This window comes from Orcinus orca, chromosome 10, assembly GCF_937001465.1.
Source record: "Orcinus orca chromosome 10, mOrcOrc1.1, whole genome shotgun sequence".
NCBI lineage: Eukaryota > Metazoa > Chordata > Mammalia > Artiodactyla > Delphinidae > Orcinus > Orcinus orca.
The window spans coordinates 45,045,423-45,061,730 of NC_064568.1; the positions used below are offsets into that span (position 1 = coordinate 45,045,423).

Here is a 16,308-nt window from a genome sequence, read left to right on the forward strand (position 1 = left end):
AAAATTCTGTCTGCAACAGTCTTTGTTTCTGAAGTAGGGCAATGTTATGCATTGTTTCTCCGTTTTTAAAGCTATTTTTTGAAAAAGATAAAGCCTAAGTAGCCTACCTTCTATAAGTAAAAGAAACATAACTGTATCCTGTTGTAGAGTAACTTTAAACATTTTTGTTTCATACGCAGTAAATCTAAGGAACTCAGTAAATTCCAGCTTAACGTGTGCCAGAGAGGCTGCCTTGGCTATTTTAAGTGCACTTTGGAATTTCTGGATTCACTTATTCATTGAGCAAATAGTTACCGAGTGTCTCCCTGTGCTGGGTGCTGGCGATACAATAGCCCAGCCCTTCAGGTAGAGAGATAGGTTATCAAATGATTACACAAGGACCAAAAGCAGTTGGATAGAAAGGTTTTTGGAAGCATGTCTTTCCTGTAGGAAGAGACTTGTTTTCATTAGATCGGAAGGTTCCGTTTCATTGCTTGGGGCCCTGGTAGCTGAGTGAGCTCCTCTTTGAACAGGTATCAGACGCTGGTGCGTGGATGGTGAGTTAGTTGATTCCCTTGTCCTTGCTGAACGCCCTTGTTTTCCTCAGTTGACCCTGAGTTCTGTGGGCTCCTGCTGGAAGCACGGGTTTTCTCAACCTCTGCTCTCGCTTCTGCCTTTCACAGAAAGAGCGGGATCTAGAGTTGGCTGCTCGGATCGGCCAGTCGTTGTTGAAGAAGAACAAGACACTAACCGAGAGGAATGAGCTGCTGGAGGAGCAGGTGGAACACATCAGGGAGGAGGTGAGGACCTGCCAGCAGGGGCGTCTGCAGGGGCTTGGGTGCCGCAAAAGGCGTGCCTGAGGAAGGTGATGATTTCACGGGATCCCGCTGGGGAAGGCCCTCCCGGACATGGAGAGCTGCCTTCCTGCTGCCCCTCCTGTTCATCTGTGTCTCCTTCCGACAGTGTGGACGGGTCGCCCAGGCTGGGACCAGCCCTCACATGGTCAGTAGGCCCCCAGTGTGGACCAGCTACAGCCCGTGTCCTCCAAGAGTCTAGATCATCATGTCAGCTGAGAAAGACACTCAGAGCTGGCTGAAGGGCACACAGGCTATTCCAACAATGAGCGGAGATTCCTGAGCCAGGGTGGGCGTTGGCAGGCGGAGAAGGAACTGCAGCCATGCTGCAGAGTGAGGCAGTGACTGCCCCTTCATCAGCACAATATAATTTTGTGTTTCTAAAACAAAACCAAAAATAGCCTATTGTTTTCATGATCGAAGCCCTACTAGGTTAATGATACAAATCTTGGTCTATATCTTCAGCCCCCATCATTATGGGGGATGGGGGGCAGGGGAAGAACACTTTAGGCTTAACTTAGGGGCTGAGGTCTCAGAGGAGCGGCACTGGTTTTCTGGGAGGGATACGGTGTGGACGGGAGGAGGAAGGCTGCAGAGTCGGGCGGGTTTGCTACAACCAGAAGTAGGAGCTTACAGCCAGGCCCCCCTTGCTAGTGTCTTTGCCATCATCCTAACTGGCCTTTTTTTTTTTTTTTTTTTTTTGCGGTACGCGGGCCTCTCACTGTTGTGGCCTCTCCCGTTGCGGAGCACAGGCTCCGGATGCGCAGGCTCAGCAGCCATGGCTCACGGGCCCAGCCGCTTCGCGGCATGTGGGATCCTCCCGGACCGGGGCATGAACCCGCGTCCCCTGCATCGGCAGGTGGACTCTCAACCACTGTGCCACCAGGGAAGCCCCCTAATTGGCCTTTGAACAGTGAATCTGAACTGTGAGGACTTTGATTGGCTTTCCTTCTTCTTATTTCTTCTCCCTTATTTTCTATCAGAAACTTTCTCAGTGGGGGGGGGGGGCGACGGGGATGCCCTTATTCATGTTCCTAAGACGTATTCAGACTTTTTCCTCATTAAAGATATTCCCAGCTATTGTTGTCTGGGTTTACCAATCATTTAATGTGATGAAACAGAGTAGCCACTCGATAAGAAAACATTTTTTTAAGGGTTTATTGTAATTTTTATTGATTTTTTTCCCCTTCCGGTGTTACTGAGATATAATTGATGTACAGCACTGTATAAAGGCAAGTTTTAATCCTGGGCTTTCTTTAAAAGGTGATGAGGTAAGATACGGTCGTGTTCAAGGAGAAATAAAGTTGACCCCTGCTCTCCCGGCCTTCAGCATCATGACCTGAATCTCCCTTCTCCCAAGTATGGGAGAAGGTCAGCCTGGCCCCCTACTTGGCCCCTTCTGAGCAGAGGGACATGCCATCAGGAACCAGTAAATGGTCACCCGTCACCCCTCACGCGCTACTTCTCCAAGGTGCTGCCCTTGCTTGGGGCTTCCTTTCCTCACACAAAGTGCATCCTGCACTTGGGGGTGGAAGTGACTTTTTGTCCCCTTGGGAAACCTTGGAGTTTGAAAACTGTTTCCCCTGGGCACATCATTAAATGATCGGTCTAGGTGTTGAAGCCGAAGGCTTTACGCACATAAAGCTGGTTTCTCCGTGGAAGATAAAATATATTCACGGTGTTGTGTAGGAAAGTTGGGATAAACTATAGACCCCAAATCAAATTAGAAACAAGAAAGAATTAAAACGATTATAATCCTCGCTCACAGTGCTGGTTGCCTATTCATCGGTGCTGAATGGTGAAAGGGCAGGTGCAAATCTTTATGGGTCAGGTTTATTTTAAACCTGAAGTATAAATAAGTGCGACTTGCAGAGCCATCCTTGCAGAGTAGTCGGTACGGCCAGTTCCTCATTGTTGCCTCTTTTCTTCCTGTCTCGGGAATGCCTATCTTGTAGTCATTGAGTACAAAGCAAGGTCTGGCCAAGCTTGGCCAGAATTCCTGTGAGGGTGTAGCAGTCACAAGGTGGCGCTATGAGATTTTCCAAGCGGGAGAACAAGGGTTGCCGGGCTCGCTGCTTGTAGCTGCCCACACGGAACTGACATCACCAGGGGTCCTGGTCCGAGATGGGATTTGGTTTTGGCAGAAGTGAATAGCCTCTTCCTCCATGTGGTAACATGGTCCGCTTCTCTGAGTGTTTTCCCAGCTGGTCATCCATTTACTTGCAAAGCCCCTCTGCTGTCTTGCTGCCCCCCCCCCCCGCCCCAGCCATCATTCTAGCACCTTCTAGTCCCCTCTCACCTCTTCTTTGTACCAAAGTAAAAACCACAAATTTAAACAGAGGGATTTTTGCCAAAAAGTAATTTATTGTATTTTTCTTGAATGGGATCAAACTCAACCCTTTGTTTTCCTTGAATAGCACAAAATCGGTGGCGTGCCTTCACTTTGAATGAGGAATTTAAAAAATGTTGTCAGTGAGCAATAAGTGTTTAAGCACGAGTGGGGATGCTGTCGCATTTAGAGAGCGCGTGACGGGCTGTGTTTGTGCAGGTGTCACAGCTCCGGCATGAACTGTCCATGAAGGATGAGCTGCTTCAGTTCTACACCAGCGCCGCAGAGGAGAGCGAGCCGGAGTCTGTGTGCTCCACCCCGTAAGTCACCCAAGGGCCTGTCTCTAGAGGCCAGAGCACTGGCTGGCTGTGGTCCATGTGCTTGGAGTTGCCTAGACAGCATCACCTTCACTGGCAGCACAGGTCAGCTGCTCTCAGCCTTCTCAGCCAGACATCTCTGAGTGCCTCCGACAGATGGATTTTCCTATTCTGATGGGATTTTAGTTTTCCTCTTCCTAGGTCTTACTGCTTATTTGTCAGTTCAGATTGGTTTGGCCTGGCTGTTAAGGAGTAACAGGCTGGACTCTGCATTTGGAGCCAGCAGTGCTGTGGTGGGTCCTTGGGGGGTGCCTGGGGGGAGGGGCTTCTCTGTGTCAGCAGAGTCTCCTATTAGGAACATGAACTCTAGAGCCCGATGGCCTGAGTTCAGATCTTGGCTCTGTGGCTCGTGGCCAAGTTATTAACCTCTCTGTGCTTGTTTCCTCATTTGTAAAGTGGGCATAATAATAGTACTCAGTTCTTAGGGCTGTGAGCACTGAATGGGTTCATACACGTAGAGTACTTAAAATAGTTCTTGGCACATAGAAGGCATCCCAGATCGTGTAGACTTCAAATAGAGTTGGTTCCCCCGAAACCTGAGGCAAAGTGGCAGCAAAGGGTTGGGATGTGGCTCTGAAGTGTTGTAAGCCTGTGCTGTTTTCCTGGTGGTGAGGGAGCAGCCTGATGGGTCATTGTTACCCCTGCACCTTTCATGAGCTTTCCTTGAAACGGCCCTTCTTTGTGCTTCTCCATGGCTTGCCAGGTGGTCGGAGGAAATGCCTCCCTCCCTAGAAAGTGAACTTTCTCCCCCAGGTTGAAGAGGAATGAGTCGTCCTCCTCCGTCCAGAATTACTTCCATCTGGATTCTCTCCAGAAGAAGCTGAAGGACCTTGAAGAGGAGAACGTTGTACTTCGATCAGAGGTGAAGTGCACTCCCTGCCCTCGTCCCCTCTGCAAGGGTGGTGGTCCCGTTTTGCATTTCTGGTGAGAATAGCAGTGATTACAGCCCCGCCGTCCTCCAGGGTGATGGTCTGTGAAAGAGCCATGTGGACCTGGGGTCACAGCCACACCAAGTGCCCAGAGGGCGTGCCTCATTTATGAGCTGGGCATTGCCTTCAAAGGGCAGCACATACTGTCGGGGCTGCAGCAGACGGACTGGTGAATTACGCAGTGTGAGGCTGGGTAAGAGTGGCAAACCCTTCTCCTTCTCGGTCAGGGCCAAAGCTCCTGGAAAGTGGGGCCTTGCCGTGGTGGTCTCCAGCTCGGACGTAGAAGTGACTTGGAGGCCTGGTGTGAAAGCCTCGTTTTCACTTTACTGCAGGTCAGATGTGCCCTAATAGTACCCAAGAACTTGGAGACATATTTCTTGGACAGTTAACTTAAAGAGGTTGAACTGAGTGAGGCAGCTTGGAAACCCGTGCTTTTGAGTATTTCTGATTGGCTAGTCACTGTGGTGGGTACTTTGCCTGCATTCTTTTTTTTAAAACATCTTCACAACAAGGCTGGAAGCCGGTTACTCTGATTCTCATTTACAGTAGGGAAAACCGGGACCCAGGCTACTAAGTGTTTTGATTGCCGAAGATCTTGCAAATTAGTGAGCAACAGAGCCAGGGTTTGTAAGTCTCTGTGGCTCCAAACCCCACGTTATTTCCCTTCACCCACTACCCCATCCAGAAATACAGATGCATGCAAATTTGGTACTTTTTGTTTAATTATCAGTGAGTTTATGCTCTCTAGCCAGAGGTGTGGTACAGCCCTATCGATCAGGCCCTTGTCTGTCAAGTTTGGGCTGCATGTTCACCTAAGCTGGCCCAGGGCTCCCCAAAGTCCCTCCAGTAGGGCAGACCACCTGTCACCTCGAACTTGCCTCACATGTTGGGAAGAGCCTCATGTCTGGGCTTAACAGGATGCTCTTCTGCCTGAGGAAAGGGTCATTCGTGTCTCTCAGCCATCAACTCTTCCAGCCTCTCGTTTACTGATGGGAGACATAAGCCCAGTGCGACCAAGCTTTCTCTGCCAGGCAGTGGCTGAGCCACGACTACAGTCCAGTTTTCCCCATTCTGAGTTCCAGCATCTGCCCCAAGTAAATGCTCTAGCCCCAGGCACACAGCAATTTGTCCCTGTGTCAGAGTCTTCCCCTAAAGCAAGCGGAGGGAATCTGATCCCAGCCACAGATTCCGGCTCCTGCATCTGGCTTTCAGGACCGTGGCATCTCTGGGGCCAGGACCTGAGGGCTCAGAGATACCTCTCTAACTGGGGCATTTTCTTGGGGCCTTCAGGTGTCTTATCTTCCCACCTTTTCAGCCAGGAGCAAAGCCATCCAGAGTCCGAGGGGTAGCTCTTGGGTCTCTGAACTTTAATGCTTTCATATTCTACCCTGTTTTTACTCAGCTGAATACAACAGGTCTAACTCCCACTCAGAAACTCAGAGGATGGTGCCCGGCACGTAGTAGGTGTGCTAAGTGTTAGCCATTCTTGTGGTGGTGATTATCCTTAGAATGCCCACGGTAGGCAGGGCTGTGTCATAGCCACTGTTTGGGTCACAAGGGGGTCCATGACTGTGAGCCAGGACAGACACACGTGAATAGACAGGCCGACGGATAGAGGGGGCGCTCACAAGAGTTTTAGCAGCTGCTTCGTGTGGTGCCCTCTAGTGGTTGGGATTGACTTTCTATCTCTGAGGGCTCAGTGGGTCACAGCTGGGGAGATGCTGAAGGGCAGCTTTCCAGACCCAGGTTAGCCCTTGCTGCATCCCCTAGGCTGTCCAGGTGCGACTGTGGGGTCTCTGACCTGAGCCTTGTCCACAGGCCTGCCAGCTGAAGACGGAGACCATTACCTATGAAGAAAAGGAGCAGCAGCTGGTCAACGACTGCGTGAAGGAGCTGAGTATGGCCTGCCTCCCGCCCCTCCTGTCCCCCGCTTTTACTTTCCCCACCTGCCATCATTAAGACCAGACGAATTTGCATCCCCTGATAGAGTGTGGTCTTCCTGCCAGCCTGGGCTCAGTAGCATTTTTTCTGAAAACTAGAGGCCTCCCCTGATCTTGTGTGGCTCCCCTCACCCTCGTGTATGAGACAGCGGGTGCGGTGTTGTCAGCCATACATTCCCAGTCTCTCGCAATTAATTAAAATTAATTTTAATTTTGGCTTTCTGCTGGAATATTGGTTATCGAATGTCTGAGTTAGGTCCAGCATCGGAGTCCTGAGCTGAAGATGTGGAAGAACAGCCTTATAGTATCAGTAATTTGATGTGTAAACGTTGAGGCCAGAGTTCTCAGCTTTGCAAATACGATGTGCTTCCCCCCACCCTCTCCATTATAAGTTTACACGTTAAGACAAACGGGCAACACAGTATTCTGAGTGTCCGCAAAACACTAAGTCAATGAAACGCACCCTATGTTTAAATCTAGTCAAATGAGTTACGGCTCTGAATATGGGTTGAAAACGCCCAGGGGAATTGTGTTGTGCATGGCGATAGTTCCTTTCTAGAACAGAGTGCAGCAGGGGTTCCTGTTACTGATGGGGGTGTGTTCCTGTGTGGAACGTGCAGAATTGGCCAGAGACGTCTTCTGTTTGCTATAGCACCTCCGGGCTGACTGCGAATGCCTGCCCGATTTTCTCTGGGGAGGTGGCTCTGGGCAGTGGGGTGAGGACCCACACAGAGCCTGCGAGCCACAGCCGGTGGGCCGGTTCCTCCTCACCACAGACCGAGCCCATATAGGAAGATGGGGACTCTCCCTCCAAGCCATCTTCACGTGCCCTCTCCACTACTCCCCCCTGTCTTGTAATAAAGATGTTGTTTTCTTGGACAAACCACAAAGAAACCATTCTCTCTGGCTCTTGCAACTGTCGTTTCTTGGTCAAAGGGGACGCCAACGTGCAGATTGCCAGTATCTCGGAGGAACTGGCCAAGAAGACGGAAGATGCTGCCCGCCAGCAGGAGGAGATCACACACCTGCTCTCTCAAATAGTTGATTTGCAGAAGAAGGCAAAAGCTGTAAGGCTTCTGTTTCTCTGGCCGATGCAAAACTAGCTGTTCTGAGATCGAGAAGGGGCATTTACCCCGAAGACAGTGCCCTTTAGATTCTTATTTTAGGAATTTGTGCCGTCCCTTTAGAGCTTTTGCTAAAGCTTAGCGGATTCAATAGCATAAAATTTGTTGCCCTGAATTGGCAAGGGGATCACATTTATCACCACTTACCTCCGAAGAAAAATCTGCAAATGAATAGAACTCTTTAAGAAAGGTAAAGGGGCTGTAAACAGAGAGTTTGGGAATTCAAAGTCTGAATGATCCCGTTTGGTATTTGTCCTTAGGGTACCTGTATATTCTGCGGTAGAACCTTGTCTCCTTTAGATTTAAGATGAAGCAGCGGAAAAACAATTAAGTTTCCCCACGTCAGGCCTTTGCTAGAAGCCTGAGGTGAAATGCTTCCAGAGAGCGGCTGTGACTATGGAGGGGAGGGGTAAGCGATAGGGAATGAACGCCGACACAGGAAGTACGCTGCCTTCCAAACTATATAAAAGACAAAATTTTACTCCAGTATAAGATAAAATCTCCCTGTGGACGTGTGATAGGATCATAACGGATCAGGGAATAAGAGGGGAAAAGTTAGACTTTTCTACGTGTCTTAAAAGAGAAGCTGATTTCCCTTTGCCACGTTCTAGTGTGCAGTGGAAAATGAAGAACTTGTCCAACACCTGGGGGCCGCCAAGGATGCCCAGCGGCAGCTCACGGCCGAGGTGACTGGCTCTCCCTCATTTCATCAGGGCCCCGGTCCCAGCTGGGGTACATCAGCCTCCCTCCAGCAGGCTGTGTGGGTCCCGTCCATCTTAACAACCATTCTGATTTTGAATTGAATGTCATTCTTACTCCTAAGGCAGCTCCCAGTTGAGCTGACGCTGGTCGTGAGCACCTGGGAGGCTGGGCTGTACACCAGCCTGGAGCCCGGCGCTCACGGGCCCCCGACAAACGTTCCAATAAGGGAAAGGACACAGAGCACGCCATGTCAGAGGAGCCCCGTTCAAAGACGTGGCAGGAAACGAGGGAGTGATGATTCGCCCTCTCGTTTGTTTTCTCTCAGTTGCTCGTTAGTGTTTTAGGAGATTTCCGAGTCTGCAAGTAAAAGAAAAACTGTGCCTTGAGGACTCTTTGGCCTCAGGACACAGGGCAGCTGGTCCCGGTGGAGGGCGGGAGCCTCTGGTAGTGATCCTGGTGGGTGGGTGGGCGGTACCAGGTCTCACATCCCAGCCCTCTGCTCTTTCCTGGTGTCCTGCAGCTGCGCGAGCTGGAGGACAAGTACGCCGAGTGCATGGAGATGCTCCACGAGGCCCAGGAAGAGCTCAAGAACCTCCGGAACAAGACAATGCCCAACACCACGTCCAGGCGCTACCACTCGCTGGGCCTGTTTCCCATGGTGAGTGCCCGCCTGCTGCCTGACCCCCACTTCCCACCCTCAGGCCAGCGGGTGCTCCTGGGAGGAGGGCGGGTCTGGAGCTGAGCCTCTGCAGGTGGCTTCCCCTTTTGCAGCTTGGATCTGGATCCGAGGTGAGGGCTCGCGAGCCCAGCCCGTGGCTTCTTAACCACGTGAGGCGAATTGGTCCTTTATTTTCCGTCCCTCTGAATCTGTCTTTTCTACTCCTGCCCTTGGAAGATAAATTTAGTAGGAACTAGATATAGTAGGCACCTCAGGTATTGGGAAGGCACGCTACATTATTTTCCCCCCGACCTTTTTAGAGTATGTGCTATTTTGGGCTCACAAGCGCCTTCGAGAATTCTTAAATTGCCTTAAGCTTCCGCTGGTTCTTTGTATGCTTATTAACCGTTCTGGTGGCTTTCGGCATCTGTGATCTGAAAAAAGATTTCCCTCTATGCTGGGTGTGACGTTTTTATATTTTTCATCTTAGTTCCCCACAATCTTATTTCTTTCACCCTGGCCTGATCTGTTTCGTGTTTAAGCGTTAGGGGAATGTGGTTGAGAAGGGGGCTTTCCAGGAGGCTGGCCTCTCCCTATGGCCAGCACAGGGTGGTGCCCCTCTGCTGGTCATTTCCCAGTAGTATTTGGGGAACTTTCTCATTTTATCTTCTTCTGTCAGACTAGGGCCCCTTGAAGGTGGGGACCATGTCTTATTTGCTCTTTCCTCCTTCCCTCTCTTTAATACTCTGCACCTAGCACAGTGCTTGGTATATTGTAGGTATTAGATCTGGATGACTGGATCAACAGACTGAAAAGCAAACCAGCAAGAACTTTTCAGGCTCTATTTCCATGCTTTGATGAGATACCAGTTCTCTCTGAGGAGAGAAGAACTTTTGAGAGAAACTCCCCTAAGTGAACTAGGAGTGGAGGGCTGTATAAATGTTTGTGAAAGTTGGTCCCTTTCAAATTGACCTTTACTCAGGGCTCTTTTTTCTTCACAGATTCCCCCTCCCCATTGCAGACACTGTCACCCAACCCCTTGCTGTCTGAACCACTTTTTCTAAATCATGATCTCCTTTTCTTCTTTGATTTTGTATATAAAGTCAGGTGCTCTCTCTCTCCACCTGATTGAAATCTAAGGGAAACCAAAAAGAAAGACACCACGTAAATAAGTCAGCTTTCCAAGAAGCAGATTGGTGATCCAGTGATTCCAAGAATCCCAGGGAAGGCAGCAAAGGACAATATATCCCCTGAATCCCCATCTAGAGCTGACTATGCTCGGCTCACAGACGGGCCCGTGTAGCTTTGTACACTCCCTGCCTCACTTTCCCTCCTTCCCGGTTTCACATCTCCTGGGGCTGTCTTGTTTCTTGCATGCCTGTGTTCCTGCTCTCAAGGACAGACCTGCACTTTAACGCTAAACCAGGACGTAAGAAAAGTTGAATTGAAAGTCTGCACTTGGGTTTCTTCTGGAGAGATTGATTCTCAGCGTTTATTATTTGCGGAGGTGGACCTTTTGTTTGCCCTTTTTCTGCTGTTGGCAGAGCTCAGTTTTTGAAGACGGCTATTTTTAAAGTGCATTATGCATGAAAGGTATTTAAGGCAATCTAAAGCTTGCATCATGCCTGTGTCTCTGGAGCAGAACACCCGGCTCTGCCTCTCTTGCTCCCAGCCCTTCTAACTGCTGAATAAAAACAGTGAGTAGCAGGTTTTGCTCAAGTATGTTCCCAGTTCTCTTGCGTTATGGCCAAGAGTTCTTAATCTGGGATCTACAGACAGGATTCAGTGGGCCCTTGAACTTCGAGGGAGGATGATATCTTATATGTTCATTAATCCCTAACTGTATTTGGTGTTTCCTTCCTTCATGAAGGTAGGTAACAGACCACAGCGATATTAGCATCCCCGTGACTTTGTCATCCATCGAAATCACAGCTCTTTTCATAGCACATGTCAGTGGCCACAGATGTCCCAAGACACCACCTGTGCTAATCTCCGCTTCAGTCATTACCAGTCCTGAAACCCGATCCTGTGTGTTACTCTATCATACTTGCAGTTATTAATATTTTAGTAATTAACTCAGTATATCTGGCTTCCTCTTTAATCCTAATTATTTTATTCATTTAAGAACATTATTCTGAGAAGGGATCCATGCTCATCTCCAGATGGCCCAGAGGGGATCATGGCCACAAATGTCACAGACCTTGCTTGTGACTTTCCTTCAGAACAGCAGTGTCATTAGTAGTTTGGTATCTTGTTTCTCTTAAGTGGTATGAAGGTCCTTCCCTTGTGCAGAACTTGGAATGTAAACAGTATTAAGAAAAATAAACTAGTTTAAAAATTACAAATTCCAGACGGGAGCATCCCCAGTGGACTGGGGGGCCCTGGAGGTGGACACCCTGGAGGAGGCCCCATGCGTTGTCAGCTGGGAAGCCACTGGCCACAAGTGACTATGTAAATTTAAATCACTTACAATTAGTGCAGTTAAGAATTCAGTTCCGGGCTTCCCTGGTGGCACAGTGGTTGAGAGTCCGCCTGCCGATGCAGGGGACACGGGTTCGTGCCCCCGGTCTAGGAAGATCCCACATGCCGCGGAGCGGCTGGGCCCGTGAGCCACGGCTGCTGAGCCTGCGCGTCCAGAGCCTGCGCTCCGCAATGGGAGAGGCCACAACAGTGAGAGGCCTGCGTACCGCAAAAAAAAAAGAACTCAGTTCCTCAGTCACACTGGTCACATTTCAAGCGCTCAGTAGCCACCTGTGGCCAGTGTCTCCCATACTGGATGGTGCAGAAAGAGAACATTCCCGTCATCGCAGGAAGTTCTGTTGTTCGGCACGAATTTAGCCCTTCTCTTCAGCTTCTCCTAGGTGGTGTCCTCCTCTGAGGCCTCAGCAGGTGCTTTTCTGCACACCCTGGTCCTGTCGGCATCCACCTGCCTGAGCATGAGGGATGGTTTGTCAGGCTCCGCTTCACCCAGTGAGGCCTGGTGGGCCGTTCAGGGAGAGGGGTACTCAGCAGGCCCCTCCATTGCTGAGTCTGAGCTTGGGGCTTGGCCCGTCCAGGAGGTGAGAAGTCCTCAATGACTGGTCTTCCCCAGACCCACAAATTCACAACCTGGCTAGAGAAAGACGCAAGTGGAGTGTTCAGAGAACTGGCAAGGTCTTCATGTGTTTGCTGTCTCCTTGGGGAGGAGACGAAGGATTCCTGGCGGAAGTGAGATGTGAGCCGGTTGTTAAAGGTGGGTGGGCCGCAGATGGTTGGTGGGCATGGGAGCTTTCCCTGCCGGAGGCCGGGGATCACAAGAGCAGAGCCCAAATGACAGCACCTATCACTCAGGTCCTCCCCCGCAAGCTCTCTGCCTCTTTTTGTGGTCACCGCCACAGCTCCATGTTTTAGCCCAGGGAACATAGGGTTTGCTATCAGACCCTCAGCTCATAGAAGCCAAGGGGCTTTACACTCAGCTCCATGGGGATCGCTCAGCCCGGCATTCCGCCCGTGGCAGATGCTGTCACCCTGTGTTCCGAGGCCTCGGTTTATGCTCTGTGTCCAGGCTGTCTTCGCGCCTCTTCTAAAGACAGAGCACTTGAATTGCTGCTCACTCACTGTGTGTCTCCCGGCTTTTCCCAGGACTCCTTGGCGGCGGAGATCGAGGGAACCATGCGCAAGGAGCTGCAGCTGGAAGAGCCCGAGTCGCCAGACATCGCGTACGGCCTTGGTTCTCAGCTCCCAGGGACTGTGGGGTGGGCCTCAGATGCCAGCAGTGATCGCTGTGATCCTTCCGCAGACAGTCTAGACTAAGGGAAATTAGAGAATGCCGCTGACAGCCCCTGTCCTCCTCTGGTTGGGTTTTAAATATATATTATGAACTTGCAGAAAGTTAGGGAAGGACGGATGTATTTCCCATCTCTCTTCACACAGGCTCCATCTTGACACCACCGCTCATTTTTATCTTTCTTTTCAGTGGAAAATGTTACTTAAAAAAATTTTGACGTCTGTCAGGAAAAGAAAACTAAGATGCAATCTGAGATACAGAGGGCTCTTCGGGGGATGGGGTGTGAGCAAGGCTTCCATTTCCTTTCTGCATACATACCGGCCTGTGCCGTCTCTCTTCCTAACTTAAGACCTTGCACTTGGCCTGCTCAGAGGTGTAAGGAACCTGTGGATCTGATTTCATCAAGTTTTCTCTGTACCCAAATCCCATAGACAGAACTTAAACGGGATCCTGGAAGTGACCAGTCCCTAACCTCGGTGCATATGTGAAACCCTTTGCAGCCCAGAAAGAAGCAGCCACTATAGAAACATTCCTACCTTTTTCTCCTTAAAAGAGAACAAATGAGCATCAAAGTGTGGTTCTGCTCTTAGAAATGGCAGTTTCCAGGAAATAAAAAAAGACTAATTTGGTGTTTATCATCTCATTATAGAAGTTTTTAAGACTAACTTTAAGTCTTACTTTTTTTTTTAAATATGAATGGTCAACAAAGACTCATTCTGCAAAAATTTATTGAGCCCTGTTATGTGTTGAGCAGTGAACACTGCCCTCCTGGAATTTGCTTTCTAGAGACTATCATGAGAGAAGAAAACTAGGTGGGAGACAAAAGTTACCATTAAATATATTTGTAGGGACTTCCCTGGTGGCGCAGTGGTTGACAGTCCGCCTGCCGATGCAGGGGACGCGGGTTCGTGCCCCGGTCTGGGAAGATCCCACATGCCGCGGAGCGGCTGGGCCTGTGAGTCATGGCCACTGAGCCTGTGCTCCGGTAGGAAGCAGTATCAACTTTAGGACACAACCACGTAGTGGAGCCCTGAATTCTGTGGGTATTGAGTCTCTTGAATTCCAACCAACACCCTAAGAAACACGTGAAAGGCACAGGGTGTCGGGTTGCTTGGGGGTCACAGTGGGCCAGCTGCCTATTGGCTTCCCAGTGAATAGTGTTTGGAGGGTTGAACTCCAGGGTCATTCCTGCATTTGCTTAGTCATGGACGATGTTGTGCCTTCTCCCCAGTCACCAGAAGCGAGTCTTTGAGACCGTAAGAAACATCAACCAGGTCGTCAAGCAGAGGTCTCTGACCCCGTCCCCCATGAACATCCCTGGCTCCAACCAGTCCTCGGCCATGAACTCCCTCCTGTCCAGCTGTGTCAGCACCCCCCGGTCCAGCTTCTACGGCAGCGACGTCAGCAATGTCGTCCTTGACAACAAGACCAACAGCATCATCCTGGAAGCAGAGTCAGCAGACCTGGGGTGAGCCAGCCAGGGTCTTTTATCTTTCTGCTTTGGGGACAGGTAGGGGGGATTGAACACAGGTTCGGTAATCAGAAGAAGGGGGGCTGATAAGAGTCGCCTGAAAAGTGTAGACCTTTCACTTCTCAAATCTGTGATCCAACCGGCTGAGCTTATGCTTATCTTGATGCTGCTGTGTTAACCAGTTTAAAGAGTTATAACAGGATGCACCGGAAGTCGGCTTTTCTGTAAAATGTTGGAGGAGAGGAGAAATGACAATTTTTTTCTGTTAACCTTTATCTGTTAGGCCACAGACCAGACATTTGTTTCATGAACCCCTTTGTAGCTTGGATTCTGAAAGGCTGCGGAGGACTCAGGCTTGGTCTTGTGAGCAGAATCTGGTTCGCTTCAGGAGGTGGGGTGCAGGGTGTCTGGGATGGGTCCTCTTCAGTGGTGGTCTGTCCCTCTCAGCCTGAAGTTCTGCAGGACCCCACCACCACCGCCATTTCATTGCCCATCCTTTTCCTATGACTTCACAAAATTGGCTTTTCTGACTGATGGGTCAGACAGTTGGAAACTGCTCTATCAGAACTTTGGGTTTTTCTGGACTTTATCATTTTTCTTATTGAAGTATAGTTGCTGTACAATATTATGTCAGTTACAGGTAGGTGTACAACATAGTGATTCACAATTTTTAAAGGTTATAGCCCACTTAGAGTTATTATAAAATATTGGTTATCAGCCTGAAGAAGGTTTCTTCCTAAGGCATCATGAGGGAGATGTTTTGTAGGGGTTGGATTTTATGTAGTGTGTGCAAATTTGCAATGCACCTTAGTGCTCCCTCCTCACCTCCCTGAGGAAAAAAAGAACCAACAGAGGGAATTGTTATTCTGGACAGGCATTTGTTTCCCCGTTTTAGCCTAAATTTCAACTGCCTTGGTTTCCTTAAAAGATCCAGCTGCCACCTGGAAACTAGCAGTAAGGCCGTTGTTGTCTAGCGCCCCCTGCTGGGTGCTCCGCGCTCACGCCCCCATTTCCCCTCCTTCCAGAAACGAGGAGCGGAGCAAGAAGCCGGGCACGCCGGGCACCCCGGGCTCCCACGACCTGGAGACGGCGCTGCGGCGGCTGTCCCTCCGCCGGGAGAACTACCTCTCGGAGAGGAGGTTCTTCGAGGAGGAGCAGGAGCGGAAGCTCAGGGAGCTGGCGGAGAAGGGCGAGCTGCTCAGCGGCTCCCTGACGCCCACCGAGAGCATCATGTCCCTGGGCACGCACTCGCGCTTCTCGGAGTTCACCGGCTTCTCTGGCATGTCGTTCAGCAGCCGCTCCTACCTGCCCGAGAAGCTGCAGATCGTCAAGCCGCTGGAAGGTGATCACAAGGGGCCTCGGCCCCTCTCTGCCCTCCTCAGCGACTCTCTGTGGTCCCTGATCCACCACCGGAAAGCTGGCAACCTCTGTAACGCCTACTCCTTTTTCTTCCGAGATAGCCACCCGCGCTGCTGGTTTGAGTTCCTCTGAGTGCCCAGGCCTCCACCTCTCCCGGTGCAGGTTTGGAAATGCACACACAGGCAGCCCAGACTAACCTCCAACACAGCCAAAGAAAAGAAAACGTGTTGGCGCCGGTTTTCCTAGTTCTCTTTCTCTTGCATTTAGGACCTTAGAAGTACAAATCTTTGGGGGAGGTAGAGGCGCTCCTAACATCCTCAGAGGTTAATCAGGACATGCCTGGAGGTGTGAGAAGTGTAGCCAATTGATGCTTTGACTTCTCAAAAAATTTGGTGTCAGGGAGGGGGTGTGCAAAGAAAACGCTGTAAGTTGTTTTTTTTCAATAACCAGGTGAACGCGGTTTGCTATTTGTTGACTCACATGTTCCGCTTTGGTCTTCAAATAAAGAGGGTGTGGCTTTCCGCAGATGCAGTGTTCTGAGCAAGGCTTGTAGACCTCCACAATTTGGGGGCCGGGAAGGGGGTGGCTGTGGGGACGAGTGAGTCCTGTCCCTCTTTAAGCCTACCTTTTCCAGGGGCAATTCAGTTTCTAGTGTCATGGACACCCTAGATGATTAACCCCATGGAAAAACTCCCCTTTTTCCTTCTTTTTGCTTTAGGCATTATAACATGTGTTCCCCTTACCTACCGCTACCCTGCTGAGAGCCACTAAGTGCTTGTAATTTTCTTTTTTTTTTCTTCTTTAGTTTGGAAACCCAAGA

The 16,308-nt window shown here is 50.1% G+C and overlaps 1 protein-coding gene across 21 annotated transcripts in view; it reads left to right on the top strand.

The window, feature by feature from the left end:
* Positions 1-16,308, top strand: part of TRAK1 (trafficking kinesin protein 1) — a 162,791-nt gene that overhangs the window by 125,168 nt on the left and 21,315 nt on the right. For all 21 annotated transcript variants that reach the window (XM_033402003.2, XM_049715238.1, XM_033402002.2 and 18 more), the window contains 10 exons: positions 663-779; positions 3,382-3,482; positions 4,293-4,401; positions 6,287-6,365; positions 7,345-7,475; positions 8,144-8,218; positions 8,755-8,892; positions 12,514-12,590; positions 13,890-14,126; positions 15,155-15,471. In XM_033402003.2, coding sequence (XP_033257894.1) covers positions 663-779; positions 3,382-3,482; positions 4,293-4,401; positions 6,287-6,365; positions 7,345-7,475; positions 8,144-8,218; positions 8,755-8,892; positions 12,514-12,590; positions 13,890-14,126; positions 15,155-15,471 — 1,381 coding nt within the window. The remainder of the gene's footprint in view (positions 1-662; positions 780-3,381; positions 3,483-4,292; positions 4,402-6,286; positions 6,366-7,344; positions 7,476-8,143; positions 8,219-8,754; positions 8,893-12,513; positions 12,591-13,889; positions 14,127-15,154; positions 15,472-16,308) is intronic.